The 22,671-nt window shown below is 39.8% G+C and overlaps 1 protein-coding gene across 6 annotated transcripts in view; it reads left to right on the top strand.

Moving 5' to 3' along the window:
- ank1b (ankyrin 1, erythrocytic b) overlaps positions 1–22,671 on the top strand; it is a 96,055-nt gene that overhangs the window by 23,143 nt on the left and 50,241 nt on the right. For all 6 annotated transcript variants that reach the window (XM_026941143.3, XM_026941142.3, XM_026941147.3 and 3 more), the window contains exons 2-6: positions 19,513–19,614; positions 20,437–20,535; positions 21,478–21,576; positions 21,678–21,776; positions 22,486–22,671. In XM_026941143.3, the coding sequence (XP_026796944.2) occupies positions 19,513–19,614; positions 20,437–20,535; positions 21,478–21,576; positions 21,678–21,776; positions 22,486–22,671 (585 nt within the window). The remainder of the gene's footprint in view (positions 1–19,512; positions 19,615–20,436; positions 20,536–21,477; positions 21,577–21,677; positions 21,777–22,485) is intronic.

The following is a 22,671-nucleotide window of genomic DNA, read 5'->3' as shown; positions in this document are numbered from 1 at the left end:
GTTTGGGACAGAGTCCTAGCTGAATGTACTGTACTTCAGACACTGTACTCCTCCAGCTGTGACTCTTACACATCCAGTTGTGCCCATTCCTCCCTCTCTCACTCAGCACTCGTCCCTGTTAGTGGTCCATCCATGAAGGCAAACTGTGCACTTTCCTCTCTCCCTGTGGCTCATTTGAGGAGACACTAACGAGGCTATCTTTCATCATGCAGGCCAGCAGGTCATGCAGCGGGGACTTCGAGCAGGGAGAGGTGGAGGGACGGAGAGTGAAGGCACACGACTGCCAGCCTCGCACACACAATAACACACACACACACACACACCTCAGGACACGTTTACTCATACTTCCGGCTAACTGTGCAGAAAGCACTGGGTGTGTGTGTGTGTGTGAGAGAGAGATAGTTATTGCGCACTTGGGCACACTTAAACAGCCATGCCGTGTGAGACATATGTTATAAACAGAGTCTGCCTAGTGACGAAGATCAACACAGCAAAATGGTGTGTGCGTGTGTGTGTGTGTGTGTGTGTGTGTGTGTCCCAACAATGATAGGAATTTGTTTTTTCTTTTTGTTAAAGAGCCAAGGTTTGTTTTTCATTACTGAGGTTAAGGTTAAGTTTGGAGTTATGTGTAGCATAGCATTAATTAGCTGCATTAATGATTATGTCAGTGGAAGGTAAGTAAGAAAAATGTGTGTGTGTGTGTGTGTGTGTTTGTGCGTGTGCATTTGCATTTGCATGTGTCAGCTTCAGAGAGCCCTGACAGTGCTGATTCATGACAGGGTGGATTTCAGACTCAGTCAGTGTCAGCACAGAGCAGGATGATGTTCATACATTCGTGTCCTCCAGCATGTCCTTTTTTACACGTCTTCTTACTCATGTTCATTTGGTATCTAAATGCTGTGTTAGTAAATGTTAGATAGTCCATGTTGGGCTGAGTGTGCACACTTCAGGCACACCTACAGGCAAATCAATGGCTCTGATGCATGGAGTCTGATTCTCATATTACTCTAATGTGCTTTGTTACTTGCACTGTCTGTGGGATACAGATCTACAAATATTATGCATATTTGAAATATATATTTTGGGTATTACAAAATGTAATGGATTGCTTATCAGTGCTAGAATTGCTAAGGGAAAACACAGCAAGAATTTAATAAATTCCCTGTGGTAAAAAATACTTTTGAAGAAGTAAAATTTTGACTTGCTTATTGTAATAAAAAAGACAAAATTCTTCTTTGTCCATAAAAGTCCAATAATGTGCAGCGACCTTTTCCTGCCTCTAAATTCTGATTTTTTAAAAAAAATTATATCCAATCATTTTATATTGGATAAAAATTATATCCAATCATTTTACAGAGCAGAAAAGCCTTGCTGTGGGGCTCAAGTGGAGCAGTAGAAGTATTGGTGCAGACCTTGGGAGAAGCAGTAGAAATCTTAGTGCAGACCTCAGAAGGAGCAGTAGAAGTCTTGATGTGAACCTCAGGAGGAGCAGTAGAAGTCTTGATGTGAACCTCAGGAGGAGCAGTAGAAGTCTTGGTGCAGACCTAAGGAAGAGCATTAGAAGTCTTTGTACAGACCTCAGGAGGAGCAGTAGAAGTCATGGTGCAGACCTTGGGTGGAGAAATAGAAGTCTTGGTGCAGACCTTGGGTGGAGCAGTAGAAGTCTTGGTGCAGACCTCAGGAAGAGCAGTAAATGTCTTGGTGCAGACCTCAGGTGAAGCAATAGAGGCCTCAGAGTTGACGTCACAGTGGGCAGGTGGTGTTCTGGAGAACACAGGTGGTGGTGCCTTCTCCTGGGTTCCTGATCCCAGCCAACTGTCTGCTTGGAGCTTGGAGGCTGGTTGACCTCCACCAGAAGAGCCACATATGTTGTTTAAATGTACTACAGCATAAATAAATATCCAAACTAATAAGGGAGAAACATGAAACAGGTGATTACAATCAGTCAACAAACCAGTGACAAGACAGTAACCTAAAATAAAAGTAAAATAATAAATAAGTAATAAAACTGTAAAACTAAAATAAACATGAGCAAACATCTGTTGCTGTGGGAGCCACAATGTGAAAGTGGGGAAACTTGACAAGAACAGGTAGCCTGGAGAGATTTACAGTATGAAGCCCCTTTTGTGTCACATATGTCACTGAAGTTGTGTTACATGTACATTATTGGCCTAAAATTACTTACTTACTTACTTACTTCTTTGGTTAGATAACTAGCTAACTAACAAATACTGCATCAGTGGCTGTACTTTCAAGTCCTGCTGTTTGAGTCAAACTGCCCAAGACTTATACTGGAAACATGTGGACTCTAGAAACACTACTGGGGTAGAGGATAGCTGTATATGCACAAGGCTACTATAACTTTATTATTCATACTCATGTAGCTCTATTTCTGTGCACAGAAAATGTATTGATAGCCTCAGGACTTACAGACCTGTGCTTCCTTTAATGGCTCACTTCCCTTCTGGACATGTATGCCTTTCTATTTTTCATTTCTTAAGGTTTTTATTTGTTTGTTTTTTTTTTTTTTTTAAACAGAGAATCACTCTGGTGAAAAGACTCATACAGGAAATGTCAGCATGGCTCAGTGGCTATGAATGAGTTCTTCACGAATGAAAAGACACCTCAAAAGATGCAGCTTTAATGTTCAATGTTTTGAAACTGAGCTAAAGCTGATAATTTGGTCTTGAATTAGATTAATGGAAAAGACTTTTAGTACAGGTTATAATAGTATATCTTTTAAGGCCTTGCTTTGGTATTTTGGCTTTAATTTAACATTCACCCAGAGAAGAGACAAAATTCATTTAAGTGTAAAAGCAGAAAAGATGAGATATTATAAACAAGTTTTAGAATTTTACTTTTGCATTCAACGTGTTTCACAGACACATAATGGGAGCTGCTGGTCTTATTCACATGGTTGTTCAGTGTGTAGCATTGACTCCTCACAGGTTCAGGGTCCCTGTTTTGATCCTGAGCTTGGGTTATTCTCTGTATGGAGTTTCACATGTTCTCCCAGTGTCCGCATGGGTTTCCTCCAGGTTCTATAAATTCCTCCCACCTCCCAAAACATACCAGTAGGTGGATTGGCTGCAATAAATTGGTGGTACGCTGTGATGGACTAGCATCTGTTCATAGTGTCTTCCCACCTCATGCACAATGTTCCCAGGATAAACTCTGGATCCTAACCAGAATGAAGCGGTTACTGAAAATGAATGAATTAATGGCCTTATTCAGAGAGTTGATAGATAGATAGATAGATAGATAGCTATTAAAAGTTATTAAAAGGTATTAAATATAGAAATCATATTGGGACTATGTTATCATCTGAGCCTCTTCTAATGCACAATTTCACCTTTAAATTAGGTGATTCCTCCTATTTGTCTTCAAAATGAAGATAGGAATGTTTTTTAAATCTGAGACATCCTTTTATCCATTTTATAAATAACATTGTCATACAGTGTCAGGAACCACATTAGCAAGATTGTCCATTTGAGATGATGAACAATTCAACACGTTTTAAGACGAGTATGTGATTTGGCAAAACTGGTGGCTATACACTTCCCTTAGCCCTCTATCCCTTGGGATGAGCAGGAAAAATGTTCATTTCATTAAATTTCTCTAGCCCACTTATTTTCCCCATTCCATCGTTAATTAATCACCACATTACCCATTACTGCCATTTAGTTGAGGCCCAAGGTGATTTACTGATGCCAGCAACACAGGACACCCCTCCAGGACCTGGCATTGCACATCCTACTTGAGGGCGCAATGACAGCAGGATATCATTGACTGTAATTAAATGTACAGTCTTTTGGTAAATTGCCAAGTTTATTATAACTGACATGACACCAACAGCAATGTGAAACTATAAAAAGGAAGTAAATGTGATTGAAGTGTAGACGTTGGCGTATTTCTGTGGTATAAGAGGAATAAAACACTTTGGAATGTGCTGTTGTTGGAAAATAAATCAACAACAGATTGACGTGATGAAGCAGAGTTATTGTTACCACCCCAAAGTTGATTATTTTTGTATAACAGCACATCCCGAATTTTTTTTTCTCTTACACCACAGCAGTTTTCCAATGATTACAATTTTTTTTTCTTAAAGAATGACATCATTCTTTTTATCCATTTATAGTTACATTTAATGTTCTGAAACATCTGCAAAACAAGTTAGTTCCTGTTATCAATTATGTTATAACATATAAACTATAACAGTCCCTGTTATCTATTATGTTTATATAAGCTATAAACAGAACTTTGTTCACTCTGTCTTGAAGTTAATAAGACAAATAACATGCAGCATATCATTTTATTGAGACACCACAAATTGTTTTGTCCTGAACACTTGGCATGGCAGAAAACTTAAAATTTACAGCTTTATCTCTGACTGATACAAAGCCCTGACACTGTTGATTCCTTTCATAAATGTTAAATTAATGTATCTTTACAGAAAACTTTACCATATCAAGAATTACATGTTTGGTTCTATGGTGCATCTGCCATAGAGACTTGAGGTCAAAGACTGGACTACTTTTTCAGAGATGAGAATTTGTGTTTAAGTGTTTCCAGCATATTGAATAAGGAACACTTGGGGGTGTATCGTTAAATAACAACACATGTTTTAATTAGCTTATTATTAATATTAGATGATGTGGAGCATTCTCCATACAAGTCCCTGTGAATGAGCTGTTACTATAGAAATGAAAAATTATTAGAAAGAGTGAATTAATATAAACCTGTATAAACCTTTGCAGCTGCATTATTGTCAGAGCTGCTGTTATACAAAGTTAATCAACACCTTCTGTCCAATCAGAATCCAGAATTTAACAGTACTTTGGTATAAAGTCACATATTACATGATGTTTTTAGAGCAAAATCCCACAAGTGACAAAATATAAGGGACATGGTGGCTTATTAGTGTGAATGCAGGGTAATGTGTAAATAAAAGTCATTTTAAATGGAAAATTGAGGGATTTGTAAAAGAAAAATATTATATGTAAAGGAAAGATTAGGGGATGCATAAAGGAAAAAAATTTATAATAATGAATGTATAAAGGAAAAACATGTATAATGTATGATGCATAAAAGAATGTGTATAATAACGGAATAAAAGATAGATATTATAGATATAATAGAAAATAGAATAAGGGAAGGAAAGATTAAGAGATATGTAAAGAAAAGATTGAGGGGTGTGTACTGCACTTTAGATGCAAACTAATTTAAATGTCAAAATGCACGGTGCTAATAGTGTAGACTATAATAGAGGATGATATTAACATGGAATGAAATTAAATTAGGAAATTAAACCAGTTGGGAGAACTTCAGCATGTTTAGCAGCCTAGGCCCTATGAATTCCTCATAAATATTGAAAAGCGAGAGATCCAACTGCTGCAATGTGACTGAGAAGAGCTGCTGCTCCTATAAAAGAAATGAGAGAAGAGATTAAGGTGTGGAACGAGGTGTGAGAGAAAGCTGGAGAAACACAAGGAGAATCTGAATGAAGGGAGTGTGATTGTAATTGCCAGACTTCATTGTTAAGACCCAGGGAGGGCATTTAAAATTGATGTGAATGAAAGCTACTAATTAAAATAAAAATGTAAACATTATAACTACATAATTTACATGATTATGCTCTGGTGGTAATGTGCATTATTTCAGTTACCTTTCTTTTAGAGGCCATAGACTGAAATTAACGATCATTTTTAGGGAAAAGTACTGTATCTCCTGATATGTTATGGTTATAAAGGCCAATAAGGCCTGACTTACACATTTTATTTATAAAGTCAATCTTAGTTAGCTTTAATATGCCATTTGTTTTATTTTTTTGTGTTGTATAAGTTCCAGACTGTTGCCTCAGGTCTTGTTCCCACTTCCTGCTTTCAGTTGTGCCCATTATATTTCTTTGTTTGGTCTCACCATTAATCTTTTTTGATTGGCCTTTTGTTTGGTCTCACCTACAATATGTTTGTTTCCCCCCACCCCAAGTATTTTTTTGATGTTTGGTCTCAACATTACATTGCACCTATTACTTTTTTTTGCTTTTGGTTTCACCCCAATTTCTTTCTTTTTCTTGTTTGAGCTTACCAATATTTTTTGTTTGGTCTCACCTCACATTTTTGTTTGGTCTCACCATCCATTATATATATATTTTTTTGGTTTCACTTCTGATTATTTTTTTTTGTTTGCTTTTGGGCTTATCATGCATCATATTTTTATGGACTCACCATAAATAGCTTTTTTAGTCTCACCTCCCATTTTTTTGTTTCTGGTCTCACCCTCTGTTATATTTGCTTTGTTTGGTTTAAATATCCCATTTCATTTTTGTTAGGCATCACCGCCTATTATACTTTTGTTTGTTTTCATCACCAAGTTTTTATTTGGTCACAGTATCCATTTGAGTTTTTTTTCCACTACCCATTCTAAAACAATTGTCTCACCACCCGTTATATATTTTTGCTCGGTCTCATCTGCTTTTATTGTTTTGTTATCTCTTTGGTCTCAACACCTGTTAATCTTTTTTTAGTCTCCCCACCAATCATTTTCTTTAGTCTCACCACCCATTTTTTTGTTTGTTTTCATGACCCATTAATATTTTTATTTTGGTTTTAGTTTGACATCTACAAAGATGTCATTATTGTGCAAACTGTAGCTGCATAGCAAAGTGTTTGTATGCTATGATACTCATTTTATACCATCATGAGGAAACAAACACAAATATACTGTTAATTCACTGTCCCACTGTCTCATGTAACATATTAAGGTATTGTAATTACAGCTGGCAGAACAAGCTTACGAAAGACAAGTCAGGAGCAAATGAGAGCAATGTGACTTCCTTCTTTTGGGTGCTTACCAATCAGCCTGTTGTGTTAGTGCCCTCTTCAGGACAGTTTGGCAAAAATGTTTCTGTAATTAGTAAAGTGATTGGCCAGTAATTAGTTGAGAGGGGGCGTGGTTTTTCGATGGGGATTTGGCAGCTATCAAACTACGCTTATTCCATTAAATATTAAACATCAAGTTGTTAATAAGCCTCTGAAGAAAATTCAACTACCCATAACTGATAACTGAATGCTGGAGATGCCAAACAGTGAGCTCAAAATCACTCAAATCAAAGTGAGCTGTTGCTCTTTCTCCTGCCAGCTGATTACTGTTCATTCCCCTTATAGTTATCTAACATACAAATTCCATGTGTCTTAAATGTGTAATCCAGTGATTACTAGTTTTCTAATGAAGTGGTTCTTATTGAAGTTGAATGTGGCATCTAATGAGTATCAGTGTGTGACTGTGTGATTTCAGTTGTGTGTGTGTTTCAGCTTGGCTCTTCTTGTCTTTAGAGTGTGTTGTGAGAGACTTGAGGCAGACCACTAGATCTTAAAGTAAGATAAAGTGCACCATATTTCTAAAGGATTGCAAATGCAAGGGCATGACGCATACCATCAATATTTCAGAGCTTCTCATTTAAACACGAAAAGGAAAATAGTAAAGAAAACAAGAGGAAGCTTGGGTCTACATGTTTTATAATTAACATGAGCTATAAAAATTTTAAAAAATCAGTTTTGAGTTCACTTTGCATTTAAAGAACTTACATACTGCATTGATAGCTCTGTTATGCTGCAGGGGCATTTATTTTGGCTCCACTTGTCAACTCAAAGTGAAGCATCATTTCAAATCTTCAGACTGATCACCTATATCCTATTATGAAACACTGATGAAATTCACCAGATCTGAACACCCGTGGGAACTTTTGTAGTGATGTGTTAGACAGCACTTTCCACACAATCATTACAGCACTAACTCTGGGAATATCTTTTGGAACAATGGTGTTCATCGCTCCAGTGCAGTTTCTGGACTTGTATTATCTGTGCCAAGACTAACTGAAGTTCTGGTTGGTTTTTCTCTTAATTTGTCACCCATCTGTATGGTTTGAATGAGTGCATGAATGTGTATGCATAGTGTCCTGCAAGGTACTGGTGTCCATTCTATGATTGTATCTCTGCACTAATACTCAGGAAAATTCAGTGCATTTCTACATCATGCCGTGTATAAAATGGCATGACTTACCTTTTCATTCTTGTTCTCTGAGAAAGCTAGTTTCCATGAGCCAGCCTGGAGAAATTCACTCCACACAGAGAATATAAAATCAATAAGAGGTGCTCTTGAGTGGGGGATGTTCAAATATTCATGGGCAGCTTGAATGTCTGTGCAGGAGTTTGTGTGAAACACTGCATGCATTCAAAAGTTACTGATGCATATTTCACATTTCACAACATAACTGCACCATGTTCTTGGTTATATCACACCATTGTATGCTATAAGTATAAGCGGGTGATTACATGTGAACACAGCTTTATAAATATATGTTTTAAATTATATTGTTTTTGGTTTTCCCCTTCGGAAAACATGTGCCATTGTTTCTCAAAGAACACACGCTCTCAGGCACTTATGTAATTCCTGAACTGAACCGCATCAGAGACCAGTATCTGGCAGAGTGCCAGAGACCAGTGCAAGCAACCAGTGGCAGTGGCACTGAGCATGCATTGATGGTGTCAGTGGGGCTTGCTGCAGCCTTAGTCACTGTGGAGGCTGGTATGGCTCTGGTTGTGTTAGGCATGTTGGATGTTATGGTGGGCATGGCATGCCGAGTAGGAAGCACCGAATAAGGTCCACAAGTCCTCCTACTACTCCACCCATATCAAATGCTGAACCCAATGGAGGGGTTGGAGGAGACCAGGCATCTGAGGCAACGGTCCAGATCCTGGTTGACCCTCTTAGTCTGACCGTTAGACTCTGGAGTCCTTTAACTGGAGTCCTCAGTCTGAGACTAAGTTTGTGGGAAAACCATGCACCCTACCCACGTGCTGCAGGAGATCCACCATCTCCCTAAGCTCCTAAGGGAGCTTAGGCAAGGCAATAAACTTACAGGCCTTCGAAAATCAGTCCACAATGACCAATATGACCACCTTACCCTGGGAGGTAGGCAGGCCTGTAACAAAATCCAAAGAGAGGTGTGACCATGGGTGGGAAGCCTCGTGGAGGGGGTAGAACAAACCCAGTGGGCACGTACGTGGCTCCTTATCATGGGTGCAAACCTGACAGGCCGCTACGTAAGCCCGGATGTCCTTGTCCATATTGGTCCACCAAAAGTGTCGGTGGAGAAACTCCAGTGTTCTGACTGCCCTGGGATGTCCAGCAAATGGGGACGTATGGCCCCAAGACGAGTTCCTCGCAGATGGCCTCCTCTAAGCCCCAGCGCAATGGAGTCACTATCTGGAGGGAGGGGATTATAGGCTCATGGGCGGGTTCCTGTAAGGGTGGGTCCCACTGGCTGGAGAGGGCATCTGACTTCAGGTTCTTAGTACCTGGCCTGTAGGACAACACAAAATCAAAGCGTGTAAAAAATAGCGACCACCTGCCCTGCCGTGGGTTCAGACGCTTGGCCCCCTGAATGTAGGCCAGGTTTTTATGGTTCGTCTAAATGAGGAACTGGTGTTTGGCCCCCTCCAGCCAGTGTCTCCTTTCTTGCAAGGCCAACTTTATGGCCAGGAGTTCTCGGTTCCCCAGGTCGTAATTTCACTGAGCCAGGGTCACTTGGTGGGAGAATTATGCACATGGATGCAACTTTTGGTTGGGTTCCGCACACTGGGAGAGAACGGTGCCACCCGTTTCCCCGGGGCATTGACCTCCACTACAAACTGAACCTCAGGGTCCAGCATCTGCAGTACGGGAGCTGATGTTAATCTCCCCTTTAAGGCTTCAAACACCTGTTGCACCTCCCTAGTCCAGCACAATCAAACCTGTGGGGCGGTAGTGTTTGGGCCCTGCATTTAGAAAAGACCTCACAGAGGTCCCAATAGTCTTGAGGCACATGGGATAAGTCCATCGGTTCCACCTTGGTCGGCGGAGGGGCGACCATGCCTTTAAGGCAGCTCTGGGTGCACTGGGCACCCCAAATTGAGATAGAGCCGGTGGACCAGTCGATACGAGGGTTATGTTGCTGTAACCACAGGAATCCCAAGACCAGACGTAGCTCAGACACCAGGGTCACATACAAGGTCAGTCGCTTGGTATGGTGACCCAAGCGAAGGGTGACCACAGACGTCTGAGTGGCTATGGGACTCGAGCGTAATGGATGTCCATCAAGTGCAGAGATTGGTAATGGATGGGAGAGTGGTTTTCACCGGCAACCCTATCTTTCAAACCAAGGTCTCGTAGATAAAATTAATAGCTGAGTCAATGAAGACCTGCAAATTAGTTTCTTTTCCAGCTGCCCAAAAAATTGTGAGTGCAGGAAAAGTACAGACAGGTAAGGGACAGGGTCTAGGGCCATCACAGATCCCCATTCCTGGGACAACCCCTTCCTTTTGGCGTCAGACGGGGGCAACACGAACGCTAGTGACCTGTTTGCCCACAATATAAACACCTGTTCTCCCACCTCCGAGACTCCCTCTCCCGAAGAGAGAGAGCAGTGGTGCCCAGTTGCATCGGTTTGGGTGGTGGCTCTTCTGGTTCGGGCCAACTGAGGCAAGTCAGGGCGGCACGGTCAGACTTGGTCCAGGTCCACCTTGTTCCATCAGCACTCCCTGTTCTGTTCCTGCAAGCAGTTGTCAATTCTGATGGACAGCTCATACAGGGCCTCCAAACCCCCGGGGGGACCACGAGTAGCTAGCTCATCTTTTAATTCCTCCAAAAGGCTCTGTACATAGATGGCTATGAGATCTTTAGCATCCCAGCCCAAGCTCGCTGCGAGGGTTCTAAACTCCACCACTTAGTCATTCCGTGGGGTACTTAGTCATTCCGTGGGGTACTGGGATGGCTGCATCTCAAATACCAGTGTGCACTGCATTACAAAAGAATTACCTCTGCCTGCCTCCCCTGCGTAGGGCTGAGGGGGTGGTAATCTTGTCTCAGCGTGTGCAGAGGGAGGGAGTAACATGGATCGGACCTGATGAGTCGAGTCACGAGCCGATACACGACTCGACTCCACGGGGGAAATGGGCTGGGGCTGTAACAGGGCCTGTATCTGGCTGACACATTCAGACACTCCTTGAATATCTGCAAACAGCACCGCCAAGGCCTGCTCTTGTTTCCCCAGGGCAGTTTCCCAAGGCCACAGTTTCCCCTACCCGCTCCAGATTCGCCGGTCCCTTTTCTGGTGTGGACATACTGTTATGGTGGGCATGGCATGCCGAGTAGGAAGTGCTGAATAAGGCCCACATATATAGCGTGTCGGAACCAAGTGCGGGACTGGAGCAAACAGAGAAGTGCGTTCTGGCCACTAAACCCTTTATCCAAAACCGGGGAGCTGTGGCTCCATGTCCCACTACACTAACCACTGGACAAACTGAGGGGGATAGTGAGTGTGAGTGTGATGGTGCTTATGCTCGAACACTCCAGCTCAGTGGCGAGGCGGGGAACAAACTTGAAATGCTCCTTTAGGTGATGGTGTTTGCAGACACCCACTAACAAGGGATAGTGTTATTGGTCACTGACTCCCCAAGTCACAATCTTATTGAGAGATTCCCCTCTCTAAGTCTCGAGGTGTGCCTCTACACTTCCGGCTCAATAGTAATTCTGCTCTGGTATCTGAACCTGAATAAATCTTTTCTAATTCCTGAACCTCAATAAACCTTCTCTAAATTCCAGCTTTACTGAAAATACCAATCAGATCTGCATGAAGCTGCTCTCTTTTTTTTTGGAATTTAAATGAATAAAATTAATAGGTTTGGAATTTCTTACATATAGAGTGGCAAGAAAAAATATGAATGCCAACCCCACCCCTAATCCTATACTTTATAACTTTGCTTACAGACTAAGTGATGCAAATTTTTATAGATTTGCCAGGGTGTGAGCACAGCAAGTAAGAACATTTTCAAAGTTTCACTGAAGTGTAATTTTGACTTTCACTTCTTGAGGTTTTGACACAGTAAAACCTAGGTTCATTTAAGTATATTTTTTCTGTATTTTTACACCCTGCCAAATCACAATTCTGTTCACTCACTTATCAGTGTTACATGTTTATGCTCGAATGCTGTTTATGTTGTTATAGGAAAATAATCAACGACGGGGTGCTTTGATTTTTTTCCCCTATAACAGCACATCCCCAGGTGTTTTATTCCTCTTATACCATAACAATTTGCCAATATTTAAAAAAAATTTTAATGAATGACATATTGTCAGGCAGCTGAGATGGTTGGTTGAAGGTACAGGCTTTATGATTAAAACAGGCAGACAAATCCAATTTGATAGACAATAGCTAGATCAAAAACAATATTAGGGTCAGGCGATTAGCAAATAGACTTGAAAAGACAAAACCAAAATCCAAAAACCAGAGAGCAATAACCGAGATCACAACCCTGGTAAGCGATCATGAGATACAAGGCTTGGTATATCAAGCTACAAGAAACACTGGTCGATATTTTGTGGTGATCGTGTGTTTGAGTCCTTTACATAGTGTGTGTGTGTGTGTGTGTGTGTGTGTGTGCCTGTGTGATTGAGTCCAGGTGAAAGTAGTCAGTAATCAGGTACCAATCCTGGCATAGTCATGACACATCATACTTTTTAGCCATTTATAGTTACATTTAATGTTGTGGAATGTCCAAGAAACAACTTAGTTGCTGTTATCAGTTATGCTATAACAGTTATAAACAGTCTTTCTCATACCAGCCTCTCTTTTTTCTCGCTCTTGAAGTTAATAACACACAAAAAAAACATATGTGTCATTCTTTACTAAATAATAATAATGTAACATCTGGCACATTGCTGTACTATAGGAAGAATAAAAACACATGGGGGCATGCTGTTATAGGAAAATAATTCCTTAAGAGTAAATAATTTATTAGGTTTGTAGGCTTTACATCAGCTAAACAATCCTGATTTTTCCTGCTTGTGCCGGTCTATAACACACTTCTGTAACACACTTGAATAAGAAAACCTTGGGAGAAAAAAGTTAAATCCAACATGGTGCAAATGTTTGCAAAAACTAAATGACATTTCAGTTATCATTCTAAAACTGTAACTGCACAATCACAATAAACACATCTACGTAGTTTGCGGAATAGGTTTTAATTTTATGGTTTGTACTTTCATTTAAATAAAGCTCATTACCAAGTGTCTGAGTCTCTGTGTAAATGAAATGTCAGTATTAATATACAGAATGACACATGCAAATATCATTATTGAAATTGAATTTTCATTTTGAACATTGCATATTCCAGAAGGAATTGTATTTTATTAGGAATTTAAATATAGGTATATATCATTATTTGTACATTTTTATTTGTATTAGAGTAACATGATTACACAAAGGTGATGTTATACCCTAGTGTTCTTACAGAATGGGCACAGCATGCTGTGTGTGTTTGTGTGTGTCTGTGTGTTACAGAGGTGGTAGCTGATAGTGGGGATAATCATAGATCTTGTATTTATAGATCTGCTGAACGCTCTGACCTTCTCTGTGTCTCTATGCTACTGTTGCAGGCCTGCGGTTGCTCACCATGGAAAAAAAAACACCCATCTAGACAGCCGTGTTTTAAATAAAGATACAGATGTGTGTGTGTGTGTGTGTGTGTGTGAACTACTGAGGTGCCTTTTTCTGTAGAAGTGGGTCTCATTGTTAAACCCAGGAGGGTTCATTACTGAGATTCATCACACTCACTCTACTGTTGCTTAGCTGTGACGTTTAGGCCACTATTTTTAGTGTGTGTGTGTGCATGTGTGTTTAAGTGAAATCTTGTAGCAATGTATCTTTATTCACAGCTGGGCTGCTCGTTGGTTAGATTAACATTATCTTAATTACACAGGCAGAGTTATGACATGAAAGGTAATTCCTCTGTCATGGAACTCAGTCTCCATACCATGAATACAATTTAATTAAATACTTCTTGCTTGGCAGATAGCATAATTTTGTACAGAAGATGCCTGTGAGCAATGATAATTCCCCCAAATCCTTCCTTAGTCTAGCTTTGTGTATCTACCACATCAATATGTGTGATTACCACAGGTAATAACCTTAACATGTTCCCCTGCTCTGAAAAAAGAACAGAAAACTTGTTCCAAACTCCAACCCCACTCATAATGAAGTCTAAGGGCAGTTGTCGAATCCTCTTAATAAAGATTTATATGAAACATATTTTTGTAGAATGTTTCAATGAACTCTTTAGTCAAAGATATTTAGAAATAAATCTGGATAATTTATCCTTTTAGAGACAGGATTGTTTTTTCAGAGAGGAGATTTTGTGTTACCAGCATATTGAGTAAGGAATAAAACACTTGGTGGTGTGCTGTTAAATGTTAAATTAATGTCTCTGATAATCACAAATAGACATTTTTGAAAGCATATTTCAATTCTGTATGTTCTATTTTCTTATTCTATTTTATACACTACAGATAATACCTTTCTCTCTTTTTCTGTCTCTCTTGGTAGAGCTGACCAAGCTGATTCCTCATAACAGCACTGGTCAATTAGCATATATTTATAGGCATATACAGATATCTGCCTAGTCAGAGAAGCTGGTGTCACATCACCCCTCCCCAGAGCCCTGATGAGTTTCATTCTCGCTTGAATCATCTGGAGAAATCTAAGCTTGGGCCACATCAGCATATTTACAGTTTCAGGAATCATCACACAACCAGTGTGTGGATTTGTCATACAAACCATGCCTGTCTGCTTAGTGTTTATACTCCATACACATACACAGAGACAGTACATGTGTGTAAATTGGGAAAAAAGTTTCATTACATTATTTATTACCTACAGTCAAGTCCATAAGTATTTGGACAGTGACACAATTTTTGTAATTTTGCCTCTGTACATCACCACAATGGATTTGAAATGAAATGAAGACGTGATTGAAGTGTAGACTTTCTGCAATAATTCAAGGGGTTTAACAAAAAGATTGGATTAACCATGTAGGAATTATGGCCATTTTTTACAGAGTCACTCCATTTTCACAGGCTCAAAAGTAATTGGACAATTGACTCCTAAGCATTTTCATGGCCAAGTGTGGCCTGTTTCCACATTATTTTATGACAAATTAAGGAGATTTTGGTAGCTTTGGTAGTAGATTTTTGCTTTTGGTAGCTGTTCATGGGAAGTCTCAAGAAGTGGTCCAAAGAAGTGTTGTTGATGTAAGTGAAGAAGGCCATCATTAGGCTGAAAAAACAAAAACCAGAAACCAGAAACTTTAGGACTGGCCAAATCAATAATTTGGTACATTCTTAAAAAGAAGGAATGCATTGGCGAGCTCAGCAACACCAAAACGCCTGGAAGCCCACAGAAGACACCTAACGTGGATGAATACAGAATTTTTTCTTTGTTGAAGAAAACCCCCTACACAACATCTAGCCAAGTCAAGAACACTCTCGAGGAGGTATGCGTATCACTGTCAAATCTACAATCAAGACATGCCTTAATGAATGTAAATACAGATAGTTTACCTCAAGATGCAGAGCACTGGTAACACTCAAGAACAGAAAGGCCATAAAAAAGCATGACCAGTTCTCATGCAAGTTTAACTTGTACCAGAATAATGGGAAGAGAAGAGTATGGAGAAGGAAAGGAAGGGCTCATGTTCCAAAGTATACCATATCTGCTGTCAAACATGTGGAGGCAGTGTTATGGCATGGGCATGTATGGCTGCCAATGGAACTGGGTCACTGGTGTTTATTGATGATGTAACTGCTGATAAAAGTAGCAGGATGAATTCTGAATTGTATAAAGCTATACTTTCTGCTCAGATTCAGTCAAATGCTGCAAAACAGCTTTTCACAGTACAGATGGATAATGACCCTAAACATACCACGGAAGCAACCCAAGGGCTTCTTAAGGCCAAGAAATTAAATGTTCTTAAATGTCCAATGACCTTAACCCAACTGAGCATGCATTTCACTTACTGGAGACAAAACTGAAGACAGAAAGACCCACAAACAAGCAGGCAGCTGTAGTAAAGGCCTGGTAATGCATCTTAAAGGAGGAAACACAGCATTTGTGATGTCCATGTTTATGTTAGTTTGTCCAATTACTTTGCCCAGTTACTTGTGTTACTTGGGACTGCAAAAAAATGGCTGTAATTCCTAAATGGTTAATGCCATATTTTTGTTAAACCCCTTGAGTTAAAACTGAAAGTCTACACTTCAATCACATCTTGATTGCTTCATTTCAAATCCACTGTGGTAGTGTACAGAGGCAAAATTAAGAAAATTGTGTCACTGTCCAAATACTTATGGACCTGACTGTATATTTAAGCCGATTTATTTATAGCAAATACCAAAATAGTGTGTAAAAAGGTGTTTAATGAATATACTAGGCTATCATCCTTAGAGGGTCAATCATTGAGTCCTATATTCCCAGTCTCTTATGGTCAAACTGTACTATAGTCTATATTCACAGAACCTTATCCTCCCAGGTTTCTATGTTCTTTAGGCTTTATTTACCCAAGGCCTCATGTTCCCTATTTAGCTAGGACAGGTTAGGTTATATTCCAAGGCAGTAGTTTTTTTTTTTAGCTTTGTGTTCCACTGGCACTTTAGACCTTAACCCAAGGCCCTGTAAGTCATACAGTATACCTGGAGCCATATGTTTTCCATATGTTTTCTCTGTGGTCCCATGACCCTATAGGCTATATTCACAAGAAACTAGCTTTCCTTAGTTGTATGTTCTCTTAGCTCTATTTTTCCAGGGCCCTATACTAACAAAGTCCCATAGGCCTTTTTTTTCACAGGGCTATAAAATACAGTAATGTCATGAATTCTCTCTCTCAGCGTGTGGCACATTTCCCAGCATGAATGTTGTTTTGTTTTGAGTTCAGTCCATGTGCCTTTACTTATGTTATGACTTTTGTTTTGGTTTTAGTCCTGCCTCCACTCCATTTTTACCAGGTTGATTACCCTACTGTGTTCACCTCTTCTGTGTCTCACCTTGATTAGTTGGTCATATCTGCCCTGTTGTTTCAGTTCTGGGTTGCAAAGCTTTATGTTGATTTTTGTCCTATTAAGTTCAAACCTTGTTTTTCGAGTTCTCTATTTTCTGGTTCTAACACATGCTTGTTGTTTGTGTGTTGATTATTGATTATTCTGTGTAAAGCCTGCTGCCTGTGTTTTGACCAGTGGTACAGACAATGACTACGATATCTGGATTGCCCAAAATGAAAAACGAATTGAGTTTACTCACTTGTGTCATTAAGAGCTAGTCATTAAAAGCATAATGTCATTATGTGCTTGCTACCCTACACAACTTGTCAGTTACTGTGAATTGTATGAATCTGTGTCCTGATATGAAATTATCTGTCAGTGTGTAGTTGTTGATGTTTGTGTTGTGTTTCTCCTGCACTTGAAGTTGTGTATTATTAGAGCTTTTCTCAGAGATTTCCCCCAGGCTACCTGATTGATTGTGCTGCAGTTGGCCTTCTTTCATCTCCTTATTCTTTCAGCCTTCTGTGTGACTCATAGATGAAACAGAAAGGCCTGGTGGGTTTAAAATGAGTTGACTGTGCCTTTAAGCACACATCAGCACAACAGTATATAGTCTAATGATGATGAGACAGATAGCATTTGGTTTATTTGGGTAGTGAATATCGTGTCTGTCTCCATTGTCTGTGGGCTCAGTGGGTTTTTCTGATGCTCTACATGACTACGCTTTTTTCTCCCGTTTGTGCCTGCAGTCTGCATGTATTACATCAAAGATTAATTGTTAGAAATTTTGTGTTGCACAGCTTAAACATGGGTTATTAAAATCTTAACACCTGATTAAAAAATGTAATTTGGGATTAATTCTGGAATTAACTCCACCATGATGCATTCACCAGGCAAGTAAACTTGGTCATGATCCAAAGTATTGTTCTTCAGTTTGAGTGAAAATTAGCATAAAAACCCTTATGGGAATGAATCATATTTGGAGCCCTTAACAGTGAATGAGTGTAATATACAGCAAATACAGCTATCACACACTAAGCTTTTCTAAAATCTCACAATATTTGTCATGAAATGTGGAGGTGTTGACTAACCTTACTGGCCAAATTAGCCACTACAGCTTTTATTGACCATAACCTCCCCCTGACTTGATATGGGCTAACTCTGTCCTCCCTCTGCTTATTAACTTCCTGCCTTGCTTCGATTCCAATGATTCATCCTCATGAGAAGATTAGATGTGGCTGTTCTTTATAAATACCTTCATAAGGGATGGAGTGATATGAAAGTTCATCCCTGCTGAAAAAACACATATTACTTTGGGTCTTTGGGGCTTACAAATGTAAAGGTTCGTTCATTCATTCGGAAGCTGAGGAGTGAAGCAAAACTGTTGTGTAAGAGGGAGCTAAAAAAGCTCATAAGTGACAGCCCAGTTACGCATAACAATTATAAATGACTGGCTGATAAACAGCCATGAAATAGACTTACATCCGAGTGAGTGAGTGAGTGAGAGAGAGAGACAGAGAGAGAGAGAGAGAAAGAAGCAAAAGGGAAAGAAAATCACCATCACTGACATGGCAAGGCAGCAGACAATGGGCTAAAATGATATTCTGTTGTGTTCCTGCTGTAGTTTTCAAGAAGAAAAGAAAGCACACACTAGCAGCTTCACCTGTGATTTCATCGTGCTGCTGAATGATATCTTATTATTCCAGCCAGAACGACACAACCACTCAGGGCAGAGAGTAAAGATATGAAACTGCACAAGATCAGACGGAACACTCATAGCAGGGTATAATTTAGTGTGTATGCATGAATGCAGCAAGCAGTGGTGAACTGGTAATCATAAAATCTTTCTGATGAAATCTCTAGACTGCTGAATTTTTAACAAAGCCTGATTATTCCTTAAACATTTGTGATGGCACCCACACCAGGAAGTATGTCTTTAGATACTGTATATTGCCTAATAATAAATTTTGCATACTTTCAGTTGTGTTTTGCCAAAGAGATATATGGCATAATGGGAAAAAATTGCCAAAAAAATAACTATTTGAAATGGGGCATTTTTATTGATTGTTAACCTAGGTGTAAAAAACAGGCAAAAAATGCAGGCACAGATCTCTGAGGGTTGAAGTATGTAGCAGCATAACAATCCAACATTTTCTAACTGTCTTGCACACTGATAAAGAGAAACAAAAGAGAAGGATGTCCAGAGAACCTAAACCAGGACCTGAGACCAGATGGAAAGGAAATATCGACGAATTAGACAGGAAGTAGATTATAGAAATTATACAAAATACACATCAGAAAGTACAGCTTGTTGAGACAAGATGTACATGAGATAGAGATATTCATGTTGATGTTTCTGCTGTCTGTTGGTCAAGTGGAGTTTGTCTCAGTGACAAGTGCTCTGACCCTTAGCTACATAACTAAAAGAGCCATGAAAGTCCAGAATAAAGAGAAAGTTTGCAGTAATTTTATTGTGAATAACTGCAATTTAGTGTAATACCTTTGATCAGATCCTACTATTAAATTCCTTGACTCTGCTGGAATGTCAGCAGTGATGCATTTTGTTCTTTATTCACTTACTCCCTCTGTGTTTCTCTCCCTCAGGCGGATGCAGCGACCAGTTTTCTGCGTGCAGCACGCTCAGGTAATCTGGACAAGGCTCTGGATCACATCAAAAATGGGATAGACATCAATACAGCCAATCAGGTAGGAGCAGGTGTCCCAGCATCATGCCAACCTGCATGTGCATAGCTGCTGTGCTGCGATTTTGCTTCATGGGATGAAATGTTGATTTGCTCATGAGAATATTGAGAACTGAAGCTATATTGGCACATTTAATGACAGTAATTAATTTTTCAGGTGGCACAGAACAAAATGAGCAATAAGAATTATTAATTGATCAACTCCAGGATTAAAAAAAATCAGCTTGTGTGTGTGAATGTGTGTCTCTGTATTTGTGTATTCATGTTTGTATGAGTGCAGCTGTGTTTACCATGTCATTGCTGTGCCGTAATGAGGAAATGGCTGTAATTAATGATGATATAAGCACGTCTTCTTCCCCTGACTAATTAGCCATGCCCTGGCATCCACACAGATATGGTTGACAATCATGGTTTGGTGAATGGATGAGTGCGTGTGGCCATAGCCTGATCACATACACCCACACACACACGCATCACAGCTGTTGTATGGACCTTGTCTGTGCTGTGAGACACTGCGGTATGAAGAGCTTCTAGTGCAGTCAGCAGAGCAGGGCTCCTTTACAGCCAGCCAGCACCACACACACAACCTGTTAGAGCCAAATGTCTTCACTCACCTTCTATACATAAAACAGGCTCATCCATCTGTCTTTTCCATCTCAGAGAGAAGCACTTTTCTACTCACTACTTAATGAGAACCCTCACTTCCACAGCTAGATGTTTTTTGACTCTGACTCAAATGATATCTAAATGGCACAGTGGCAGAGGTAAGGATGCATCCTGCTGAACGGATCAGGTTTTAAACAGATATGCTTTTGTTTGTTGACAGAATGGACTTAATGGGTTGCACTTGGCTTCGAAAGAAGGTCATGTTAAGATGGTGCTGGAGCTGTTGCACAATGGGATTGACCTAGAGAGCACAACGAAGGTATTCTAACACTGCTCAGTTAATAAATATAAAGCATGCAATATGAGTAAAACAAAATGTATTACTCTATCTCATGTCCCATTGTTACAGTAAGTCTTAAATTAAGTATATCTGCCAAGAAACTGCTAGAGTAGTACAGCTACACTAAAACCCCTGACTGCTGAGCAAACTGCTATAACTGGTGAAAGGGCATACCTGCAATTAATAACAAATGGGCAAATTAATGTAACTGGTAGAACTACATTACATGCCTACTGTAAAGCACCATCAAACAGGCAAACTATAATAACTGGTGGAATGGCACACATAGCATAAATACCTAACTACTGTAACTGCTAGAGTATCACACCTACCATAAAACCATAACAAATGGACAATATATTGTCACTGCTAGAGTAGTATTCCTACTGTAGAACCCTAACAAATGGGCAAACTACTGTAACTGGTAGAGCACAGTGCCTGCCATAACAACTCAAACTAATGTAACTGGTGGAATGGCATGTCTGCCATAAAAATGACAACCAATGTTCAAACTACTGTAAATGGTGTAATGGCACATCTACTGTAAAAATCCCCCAAAAATCCCCAAAAAATCCTTGAGTAGCACACTTACTGAAAAAAACAATAAGTGACAAGTAAACTATTGTAACTTCTGAACTAGCACATTCACCTTAAAAGCCCTGTAACTGAAGAAATTACCATGTTATCGGAGTAGTGCACACACCAAAAACTACTAATAAATGGGCAAATTGCTGTGACTACTAGTGTGGCATGCTATAGTGTGGCAAGTACTATATATGCACGCCTGCAGTAAACACAAGTAAAATCTGCTCAATAAAAACATAACTTATTGTCTGGAAAATACGGTAATTACACTGCATATGCATTTAGTTTGATGATGTATGTTTGTATGACTACATGATACTTTTCTCTTCCTCATAGAAAGGGAATACTGCACTACATATTGCTGCACTGGCTGGACAAGAGAAGGTTGTTGCCGAGCTAGTACACTACGGTGCCAATGTCAATGCCCAGTCTCAGGTCAGTCTCTGAAAGTCCCAGACTAATTTAACTGTGCCTCTGGGCTGGTCTCAATATATGAGGTGCTGATGTTTGTTTTATTTTTAATGTCAATCTTTCAGAAAGGTTTCAGTCCCTTATACATGGCAGCACAGGAGAACCACTTGGAGGTAGTGAAGTTCCTGTTGGAGAACGGAGCCAATCAGAGCCTCCCTACTGAGGTGAGAGACACCTCAATATCCTAATAAGCACTTACCACTTTCTTGCATTGTGCTTGTGTGAGCTGAATTGCTGATCATTATTGTTTCCAACAATATTGTTGCCAGTGATCAATCACTGATCACCATTGTTCCCAATGACTAATCACTGATTACCATTATTTTGCAATGACAAATGAATGAACACCATTGTTTCCAACAATCACTGATCACAATTGTTTCCAACAATCAATCACTGATCATTATTGTTCCCAACAACCAATCACTGACCACCATTGTTCCCAATGACTAATCACTGATTACCATTATTTTACAATGACCAATCAATGATTACCATTGTTCCCAATGAGCAACCACTGATCACCATTGTTTGTCCACCTGTGCACTTCTTTGTTCTATTCTTGACTATATTTACAAGTAATAAAATTGAGATTTTTTCCATCCATAACAATTTCCTTTGTGTCCTTTGTGTCTATTTCCTGACTCCTCACTACCAATCCTTCAAGGATCTTCAGAAAATATTTCTTTGATATGTAAATGATCATTATGATTCATTGAATATGCAACTTAGCATATGATGTTACTTCATTACTTCTAGCTACTTTTTTAAGCATACATTTGCTACTTTCACCTAAAATGAGCTGGCAACACAGTAGGTTCTCTTAAGACTTTCCATGCATACATGATTTTTACTCTCCTCTGTGGCATGCAGGATGGCTTCACACCACTGGCCGTGGCTCTGCAGCAAGGTCACGAGAACGTGGTGGCTCTTCTCATTAACTATGGCACCAAGGGAAAAGTGCGCCTGCCTGCTCTCCACATCGCCGCCCGCAATGACGACACGCGCACTGCAGCTGTGCTGCTACAGAATGACCCCAACCCCGACGTTCTTAGCAAG

The sequence above is a fragment of the Pangasianodon hypophthalmus genome, chromosome 15, assembly GCF_027358585.1.
Source record: "Pangasianodon hypophthalmus isolate fPanHyp1 chromosome 15, fPanHyp1.pri, whole genome shotgun sequence".
In the NCBI taxonomy this organism is placed as follows: Eukaryota; Metazoa; Chordata; class Actinopteri; order Siluriformes; family Pangasiidae; genus Pangasianodon; species Pangasianodon hypophthalmus.
Note: the sequence above shows the minus strand (reverse complement) of the source record. Positions and strands in the feature narration are given on the sequence as shown.